The 10,523-nt window shown below is 36.5% G+C and overlaps 2 protein-coding genes across 2 annotated transcripts in view; one reads left to right on the top strand and one right to left on the bottom strand.

The window, feature by feature from the left end:
* Positions 1-4,987, top strand: part of LOC107570385 (thymic stromal cotransporter homolog) — an 8,501-nt gene extending 3,514 nt beyond the window's left edge. The window contains exons 2-4 of the mRNA XM_016256614.1: positions 1,452-1,535; positions 4,250-4,406; positions 4,512-4,987. Of these exons, the coding sequence (XP_016112100.1) occupies positions 1,452-1,535; positions 4,250-4,406; positions 4,512-4,569 (299 nt within the window). The 3' untranslated portion in view covers positions 4,570-4,987. The remainder of the gene's footprint in view (positions 1-1,451; positions 1,536-4,249; positions 4,407-4,511) is intronic.
* Positions 4,988-8,490: 3,503 nt separating this feature from the next.
* Positions 8,491-10,523, bottom strand: part of LOC107570383 (sorting nexin-30-like) — a 25,197-nt gene continuing 23,164 nt past the window's right edge. Inside the window, exons 7-8 of the mRNA XM_016256612.1 lie at positions 9,852-9,938; positions 8,491-8,730 (exon numbers count right to left, since the gene is read on the bottom strand). Of these exons, the coding sequence (XP_016112098.1) occupies positions 8,491-8,730; positions 9,852-9,938 (327 nt within the window). The remainder of the gene's footprint in view (positions 8,731-9,851; positions 9,939-10,523) is intronic.

Here is a 10,523-nt window from a genome sequence, read left to right as displayed (position 1 = left end):
CATGTTGCGTTTATTCTGGGCTCACCTGCTTGCCTGTACATATTAGTTATGTATATTAATAATGTAGAGGAGCATACCGAGTTTGGCTTTTTTAGTCCATTATGGCACATCATGCCACGTTTTGCGGTATGGGAGGAAAATACTATATACATATTCATTATATTAATAAACTGTATATTTAATTTGATATTTTAATAGCATCTTAATACATTACGCCATGTTAAGTGTTTATGTTTTTCTACAGGAGGAAAACGCTTAACAAGAGACTTTGCGCATGCGTTCATATTCTGCTGTTCTGTGGCCACGGATTTGCGGGTCTTGTCTTTTTCTTGCAGGACCCTGTACGTTATAGTACTAATTTAGTTTTAATTGTTTAATCACCACCACAGCTTCTTGTCTCCATTGGCAACATGCACGATTTGTGTCGATTGCAAGTGACGTCGCAGGTATCGGGGAGTGCAAGTGGCGATTGCAAGTGACATTGTAATTTAGTTTCTTTTTTCTTGTCTTCACCACCTGGCTACTGTTGTAAAATGTTGAGAGATTCAAACAAAAAGTAATAAAAAATAGAACAAAATAAAAAATAAAGACTGCAAGTGACATCGCTAGCGGAAGCGCAAGTGTCTGAGAGTGCAAGTCTGAGAGTGCAAGTGCAAGGCTGCAGCCAGACCCTTTTGAAATATCTGGTAAAGATGCAGGTGTTATGGTGCATATATAAAAGTATATATATTAGCATTATAAAACATAATGAGAAATAATGTAGCCTACTGTACCTAAGTGACTTTTCTAACCAGTGTTTGGGGAAAGTTACTTTTAAAAGTATTTCTTTACAATATTGTATTACGTTATTTAGTTTTTATGGAAAGTAAAGTGTTACGTTACTTTTGCATTTCATTTAAAATCCGAGCTGATCTCGTTTGTTTTTTGTTTGTTTTTTATATTTAAAAAAATGCTATTTTGGCAAATGTAAAAGCCCTTTCACACAAAAAGTGAAATTAATAGGCCTCAGGTTGAAGGAAAGTAAATTCACATTAGTACAGTGGAGAGCGCAGCTAAAAAATTACAATTACCATTCTGGATTACAATGAAGAATAGGACGCAGGAGAAGAGAGAAGGTTTAACACTCTTCAGTAATAAAAATGGGACAACAAAGTAACCGGCGTTACTTACATGAAAAAGTAACTCAGATATTTTATTTGTAAATTAAAAAGTAATGTTACTTTACTTCACTAGTTAAAAACTAATCTGATTATGTAACTTGCGTTACTTGTAATGCGTTATCCCCAACACTGTTTCTAACTATAGTAACTTAAATGAGCATTTAAACTGGAATGTAAACCAGTGCATAGTTCCTCAAAGGAAGAATTTACATGGAGTCACCATAAGGTGTGAAAAATGTTCTATAAATCACTTTCCTGATTTATCTGAGGTTTTATTCTTGTCTCCTTTAGCTCGTTCTGTCACTCTGTTTGCTCTGATTCCAATGCCTACCATTCGCTCGCTGCTGTCCAAACAGGTCAGGGGAACCTCATATGGTAGGTGCCAGTTCTTTATTCTCTCAGTGCCCTAAACGAGTTGTGTGTCTGCATATGGTGCTGCCAAAGACATTTTGTGGAACACTAGAATTTCCTCAAAAGTAAACTTAGACTTCAGTTGACTTTTACACAATTTGCATGTTAGCTCATGCAGCTGTGCTGTGAAGCATATCAGTATCTGGTGCATATATTCAGAAGTTGAAGTGTGAACAAAACAAAACAAACAAAAGAGAGAAATGAAACTACGTGTCAGTGTATTCACAGGTGGAGGCCGCGTGAATATTTATGCTTTTGTGTGGTAACAAGAAGTAGCTTTATTGGCAAGTGTAAAATTATTATGCTTCTGACCTGCGGTGGAGAGGGTGAGCAGCACCAAGTTCCTGGGTGTGCACATCACAGAGGATCTCTCCTGGACTGACAACACCGCAGCACTGGCCAAGAAAGCACAGCAGCGTCTCTACTTCCTCCGCAAACTGAGAAGAGCCAGAGCCCCGGCCCCCATCATGTGCACCTTCTACAGAGGCACCATCGAGAGCATCCTGACCAGCTGCATCACTGTGTGGTATGGCGCCTGCAACGCGTCCTGCCGCAAGACACTTCAACGCATAGTGAGAGCAGCTGAGAAGATCGTTGGTGCCTCTCTCCCCTCCCTTCAGGTCATTTACAACACCCGTCTCACCCGCAAAGCCCTCTGCATTGCAGGTGATCCCACCCCCCCGACACACAGCTTCTTCAGTCTGCTGCCATCAGGGAGGAGACTGCGGAGTCTCCAGGCCAGGACCAGCAGACTGAAGGACAGCTTCATCCATCAGGCTGTCAGGAAGCTGAACTCCCTCCCGACCTTGCCCCACGCACCTCTGAACTCTGACCCTCTGATGGACTCTCCCACTCCCCCCTTCCCAAATGCACACACACTGTCACTTTAATCAGTCGAAATAAGCTCTTTTGCACTACAAATCATTGTTTTTTGCACTACAATCATTATATCTGCACTGTTGTTTACTTTTACTGGTTTGCACTCTATCTGCCATATGCCTTGTGCTTTATATATATATATTTTTTACATTTTACCTTATTTGTATATTTGTATAGTTGTATTTTGTATTTTGTATTTAATCTGTACCTATCTGTATTTATGTTATCTGTATGCACCAAGGGTCTGAGAGTAACGCAATTTCAATTATCTGTGTGTATGTGCTGTACATGTGGAAGAATTGACAATAAAGCAGACTTGACTTGACTTGATTTCCCAAAAGTAACTATGGTCACAAGTTCCATCATTACCAACAAAGTTCAACAGAACTTGCAACCCTTTTTAGCACTTAACGATGCTTTTTGGAAACCCACTTCTGGTTGTTTTCTGGTGGTCTAGCTGGTGCTGACCTAACTGGTGCTACTGTTGTCAATGTGAAAAGGTGCAGCACTCAGTAGCTACAAAGATTACTGAAAAGAGGTGCTCTACCAACGAAAGAGGAGGTGCAACCAAGGTGCAGCACTCACTCTTGAAGAGATCAAAACTAGTTTGTAAAAGTTTTGATCTCTTCAAGAGTGAGTGCTGCACCTTGGTTGCACCTCCTCTTTCGTTGGTAGAGCACCTCTTTTCAGTAATCTTTGTAGCTACTGTTGTCAATCCCAGTTGTACAGTTAATGGTTTATGGTCAATTGATGGGCTGGCTGAGGTGACAAGGAGTTAGAATATAGTTTATCAGAAAGGCAAGGGGCCAAGTACCGAACCCTGAGGCACTCCAGTGGATAGCAGATGCTACTTAAACACTCCCTCTCTTGAAGATACCTTGTTGAATCTGCCCGTGTGGTAGGACTCAGGCCAGCGAAGTGTAGTTCAAATAATACCCGGTTCAGAGAGAATGGACAGGTGAATTTTTAGCCCTTACTACAGTGCATGTCTGTGCTTTTATTCAAGTATGTGCTAGTCTGTGCTTGTATTCGAGGCTGTATACTTTACCTTATCAACAGCACACAGCTAGTGACAAGCTATGGAAGTCAAAGCAGATTCAAGCATTTGTAAAGAATAAGTTATTTGAAGAAAAGATAGGCTGTCAGGTGTAAAAGCAGTAATTTAGTACAGTCACACTCAGTTACTAAACACTAACTGTAATGTAGCATTGAGATAAATTAAAGTACTAAGCCTATAAAAATGTTTTATATATATATATATATATACACACACACAGGTGCATCTCAATAAATTAGAACGTCGTGGAAAAGTTCATTTATTTCAGTAATTCAACTCAAATTGTGAAACTGAAGTAGTTTAAGTATTTGGTTCTTTTAATTGTGATGATTTTGGCTCACATTTAACAAAAACCCACCAATTCACTTAGAATACGTCATAAGACCAATAACTTAACTTTTCCATTACATTCTAATTTATTGAGATGCACCTGTATATGTAAGTAAAATTTCAGTGTAAGTGTGTATCCCATCAGCCAACTACTGGAGTGAGTCATGGTTCAGTGCTTGGCCCGCTACTCTTCTGATACCATACCCACAGGCCACATGAACCAAACCCTCACCTCTGACCCTGTTGGCACTGACACTGTGTAACTCGTATGTAGTAGAGCTGGAAAAATAAAGGTATAATCGAGGTAGTGATGGGATGCCAAGCCAAACAAGCAGGCTTTGGTTAAGAACTCTGTAGTTTGATGAAGCACATCTTTTGTCATTTTCATGATTAGCTACTTTTCCTCCCATAGGCATTACCTTTGTCATGCTCCAGTTGTCCTTCAAGCTTGCAAGCTTGGTCACCACACCCATCTACACAGAGATCTATCAGGCCACACTTGACACCTTCCCAGGGTTTGTCTTCATACTGTCCAGCATCTTCACCGTTCTTTCTATGATACCCATTAGGTAAGCTGAGATTTCTGACACCTTTGATAATATTCCATTCACCATTAAATTCAGAGAAAAAGTTATTCTTAAAACATTTTTATTGTTTTGTTTTTTTATGTCTAGCATTGTAGGATGCCGCTCTGCAAGACAAGATGGATATGAGAGAATTCAAGGCAACTGACAGCATCAGCCACACCAAAGGAGACACAAAGTGTCACAAATGGACAAGTTATTGAAGTATGTTTGCGTAATAAATGATTTGAAGGTTTACACTGGAGTTACATACAATAAAAGATATTCTATCGTTCAGTTGACTAGAACTTGAATGGATAGTCGGCTTGAATGGGTAATGTTATTAGATAATGTTATCTACTGGAATAGATAATGTTCCTGATGCACTGTTGTTACACTTCGCATTATTGGTAATGCAGTCTGTGTAGCGTCATATTTGCCAAGGTTTTTACACGTCTTTGTATAAAATGCTGACAATCTTAAATTTTTATATATTTTGATAGCAATTTACAATACATTTCCATTTGTTAACATTAATTGACTACAATACTAAATATGAACTCAAAATAGATACTTTGAAAGTATAATAATCTTAATTTCAACATTCACTAGTACATTATTAAAATCAAAAGTTGTATCTGTTAATATTATTTAATGGACCTGAACTGACAATGATCAATTTTATTTTGATTAACCAGCATACACAAAAACTTTAATATATGTATTGTTCATTTTAGTTAATAAATGAATGTTAACTAATGGAATCTTCTCATAAAATGTTAGCAATATTTCTGTATGCACTGTCTATTTGAAATGGATGACATCTTTTATCAGGTTTTTATTGTACAGATTTAGCAATAAATCAAGTTATTTGTACATCTGTTTATGGTGTGTTCATCTTAAACATACTTTTTTACACAAAGTGTACAGGAAATACAATTATTATACAACTAATCATTCTTTATGGCAGGCTGTAAGTCTATATAGTTTTTAGTATTGCTTGTGCAAAGGCACAAAAATACATTAAAGAAAAAATACATAGTATATTATAATTATTTTTACGGCATTGGTCCAGTATTAAAATCAGTTGAGGTAAAGAGTAACAGCATCAGACAACACTGTGCAAGTTATTCTTCCTTTTAAAGCCCAGACTTTATATCCTATCAATTTAATGATAAAACAATTTATGCTAAAAGGAAGTCAAATGAGCTTTAAAAAACATGACGTATATAAAACATACAAAGAGAATAAACTTTTAATAAACTGCAACGGATTCTCCTCACATGCGTTAGTTTAATTTGTTAATTTATACTTCATACACACCTGCTGGACTGATCTGTAAGTAAACATGACACACTCATGCTACAGTCACTTAATATTTGTCAAAAAAATTATTTGTTTAACCATTAAGTACGTAAAATAACACATTAATGGACCACAATTATTGCAGATTCTGCCATTTGAAAGTCATATATTCACTTTACATTTAACCTGTTCTTGTACAAAACTGAATTTAATAATGTCCAGTATAAACTGTATTTTATATCAATGTACAACATGCATTAAAGCAACAAAAGTCATATAGCTGCCTTTGTAACAAAATAAAATATATTCAGTTAAAATCAAACCATCTTAAAAATAAATGGAGACAAAAGTATAAGGATTTGATGAGTTAAACTTCAGGCCATGTATCTTCACTAGACCACATATAAAAAAGGGCAAAACTAGACAGAAAATAGCCTATGCTTCCAGACAGAATGTGTATTCTGGTGGCTCTGTTATCTAAAAGAAAAGGCAATGAGAAGACGCGGCTGCAGTAACAGTATTTACCAGCAGACGACGTGTTTCCAATCTGTGTGCTGCAGCTCTGCTCGTACACTGGAGGGCCAGATCCGATTAAACAAACTTTCTGACTGGTCTTTGCTACATTACTACGTATTTGCAACACTGATGGAGAATTCACTTAAAATGACAAAAAACAATGATGCAAACTGTGATCTGGAAATGATGACAAACTTCAGTGCAGTCCCGACTATGTGTTCATGATGTCTGCTTTAACTTAAAGAGAACTACCTCACAACAGGCAGAACTATATATATATACATATATATATGTATATATGTGTGTGTGTGTGTGTGACCCTGAGAGAGAGAGTGTGTGTGTGTGTGAGTGTGTGTGTGTGTATTAGGGATGCACTGATAGGATTTTGGCCGATACCGATTTTAACAAACAACTATTTACCGATACCAATATTGGTCAATTGCATAAAGCAGAGAAAAAGATAAAAAATAAAATCGATCGGTTCACTCCGAGCAGAATTGGTATTTGAATGTTTCTGTTCTTGCCTTCCTCTGTATTATTACCGTTCAGAAACCGGTTTGAGTAGAAAAAATACTGGTTAATAACGTTATCAATGGGGCTGTAGTCATTTGGAGATAAGGCTAGGTAAATCTGGGTATCATCTGCATAGCTGTGATAGGCGATTTGGTTCTTTCTCATTATTTGACTTAGTGGGAGCATATACAGGCTAAATATACCGGTACAGCGTTTTCTTTACTCAAAAAGAAAAAAAAACACGAGGGTCTTGATCTGGTAGCCTATCTTGCGCTTAGTCATAGCCAATACAGCATCATCTTTTCCAGATTTTGACCAAATGAATTAAACAAAAGAAAATACTGTCAACGCTTTAAAGACATTAAAGTAGGCCTATTTTTTTCAAGATATTTAAAAATGTTTGCAGCATGGTTAAAAAAAAACGCTACACCTATAAGTGTTTTGAGAGGAAAAAACTGCCTAAATAACTAGGCTGTACATCGCATTTTATTACCGGTATTAATATATTATTATTATTATTTAATTATTATCATTCAGAAAAAATGTAGGCTAAAACACCGGTAAATAAAGCAAAATATGTTTGCATATGGCCATACTCCTCCATCTGACAAACTATATTTTGTACAGATTTTATTTTGTTTTGGCAAGTATTTAATTATTTTGCGCAGAGAAAAATGTTGGATTATGCAACAGACATGCAACTCATTGTCTCCATGCAGCTAATTAATAAACCATCGGTATCAGCCCTTTTCATGCTATTTCCGATATGCAGATGGCTTTAAAATAATCAAAAATCGGCCGATAAATATCGGCGGCGATACATCGGTGCATCCCTAATATATAAATAGCTTTGTATTATACATATGTATAAAGTTGCCAATGTTCTTTTTGCATTATTTATATACCATTATATTATTTTGAATTAGCTTTTATTTTTATAATTTTCAGATTTAATTTTAATTAGGTTTTTTTTTTGAGAATTTTAATTTTTATGCAAGTTCTATTTAGCTTTAAAATTCTATTTCATCTGCTTAGCTTTTATTTCAGTTTGAACTTAGTAATTTTAGTAATTATAAACAGTAGACTTATTTTTATTTTAATTAATTGCGAAGACAAAATCTCTTAAGATGTGTACGTTTTTTCATCTATTATTTATATATTTTAATTCTGCTTTATTGTAATTAACAAAGACAATTTTTTAATAGTTTTAGTTAATAATAACACTGATTGCTGCAATGAAAAAATAACAATAATAATAATAATAAAATGACTTTAAATAGGTTTTATGTTATTTATTTCCTTTTGATTTTGGGGGTGTCTTAACAGTTTAAGCAACATACTGACTTCAATTATGGAAAACTTCTGGATATCAATATGTGAATATACAATGAAGTAAATAATGAAATAAGTGAGCTGCTCTGACTCTTGCAGTATTAATGGTTTCCTGGGCACTTCCCGTTTGGCAGTGGTGTCTGGAATGTAGCCACACTGTGTCAGTGTTTGACAAAACAGCAGGAATGAAATGTGCAAGACTTTCTTCAAACAACAGCTGAGCATTTTCAGAGCAAGAGTCACTCCAAGTACTCTATATACAATTCATATGCTTACATCAACATTAAGTCCAACTGAACCCATTTACTTTCCTAAAACACATTTCTGGTTTTGCTGAACACAATTCATCAATTCACATTATTCTGCAGTAAAACATTTGTCTTGGTAGCCAGTCAAATTCTGTTCTTGCATCAAAATATAATAACTAGCTCCGCCTCTGAAATGACAGATGCAAATTTCCACCTCCAACCACATTAGAAACCGCTATTCCAGGTGGAGGAAAGTTTCTGACCTTCTCGTAGTGCTGGATGTTTTTGTCGGCCATGCCCGTCAGCAGCTGTCTGAAGTCCTGTCGCTTGTTGTTCTCCCAGCGGTCCCAGTCGGCCTTCAGGTCAGCGTTGAAACACTCCACACGGTCCTGACACTTCTCCACGTCAGAGGGCACCTGCAGGACATCCAGACCGACCACTAAACCAGTTTCCTCCGTCACATGTAACACACTTCAGTATTGGCCAATATGTAGAGGAGTTTGTTTCTTCATCAGGTTTGGAGAAATGTAGCATTGCATCAGTTTTTCAGCAATGGATGCTCTGCAGTGAATGGGTGCCGTCAGAATGAGAGTCCAAACAGCTGATAAAAACATCACAATAATCCACAAGTAATCCAATCCAGTCCATCAGTTTAACGTCTTGAGAGGAGAAAAGCTGCATGTTTTAACAAGCAAGTCCAACATTAAGACGTTGTGAACTTCAAACCTTTGCTTTTGGCTGAAATACAAGTCCGTTATTCATAATATTGCTTCCTCTAGTAAAAAAGCGGTCTGGTCTGAATCAGGAGAGAAATCTGCACAGCTCCAGCACAGTTTACAAGAAAAACAGACCAAAACCGCTCTAAACAAATATGTGGATGGATTTTGATGTGAGAGACGACAGGAGATGGAATTTTTCACTGAAGGAAGCGTTATGAATCATGGGAAATTTTGATCATAAGTTTAAAGTTAAAGTGCTTTAAGGATGGATTTGTTTCTTACAAACACACAGCTTTTCTCCTCTCAAGATGTTAACTGATGGACTGGAGAGGTGTGGATTACTTGTGGATTATTGTGATGTTTTTATCAGCTGTTTGGACTCTCATTCTGACGGCACCCATTCACTGCAGAGCATCCATTGCTGAGACACTGATGCAATGCTACATTTCTCCAAACCTGATGAAGAAACAAACTCATCCTAATCTTGGATGGCCTGAGGATAAGAGTAAATATTCAGCAAATTTTCATGTGACCCTGGAGCAAAAACCCAGTCATTAGGGTCAATTTTCTGAAATTGAGATTTCAAAATATCTTTATGGAACATGATCTTTACTTAATATCCTAATGATTTTGGGTATAAAAGAAAAAACTATAATTTTGACCCATACAATGTATTGTTGGCTATTGCTACAAATATCCCCCAGCGACTTAACACTGCTTTTGTGCTCCAGGGTCACATTTGTGGGTGAACAATTCCTTTAATAAATACAGCCCTAAAAGCCCTGCAAATCAAGAGTTAGCAAACAAATGTAACTCACCGCTGTCTTTTTGTCCTCCCTGAACACCACCGCCTCCAACTTTGTTTCATACTCCGCCTGAACTTGGTCTCTCTTCTTCAGCACATTCTGACAAACAACAAGAGGTTTGTGAACTGAGGCAGTCATTACCGTTTACATCCTCCGATTTCACCAACCAGTCTATGACTGGTTAAAACTCATAGAAAAGCGGTATTTTTATGATGCCTCAAACTAGACGATGAAATGTGTTCAGTGCGAGTCATGACACAAATATGGAAGCTATTAAAACACTTCTTGTTGCTTCCCAGAAATCCTGGATGTCTCTCTGTAACAATCCCGCAGTGACTTGTGGGTGAAAGAGATATGATCATGTTGAATGGAAATGCTAAAAACATCTAGTCTGCGGGAAATTAACTCCCAAGTCTTCAAGAAACTCCTCAGTTACCCTGCTGAGGGGTGGGAGATATGATTGAAATCTTAAATCTGTCACATCTTGATATCACCACAAAACAAATTAATAACTCAAATTAACAAACTTTTTCACGGCAAAATGTAAACTGTATATATATATATATATATATATACAGTGTATATATATATATATATATATATATACAGTGTATATATATATATATAACTGTATATACTGTATGTATGTTTATATATATAAATATATATATATATATAGATAGA

The sequence above is a fragment of the Sinocyclocheilus grahami genome, unplaced genomic scaffold, assembly GCF_001515645.1.
Source record: "Sinocyclocheilus grahami isolate Dianchi unplaced genomic scaffold, SAMN03320097.WGS_v1.1 scaffold1451.1, whole genome shotgun sequence".
Classification (NCBI taxonomy): Eukaryota; Metazoa; Chordata; class Actinopteri; order Cypriniformes; family Cyprinidae; genus Sinocyclocheilus; species Sinocyclocheilus grahami.
The sequence above is the reverse complement of the archived record's forward strand: the minus strand, read 5'-3'. Positions and strand labels throughout refer to the sequence as shown.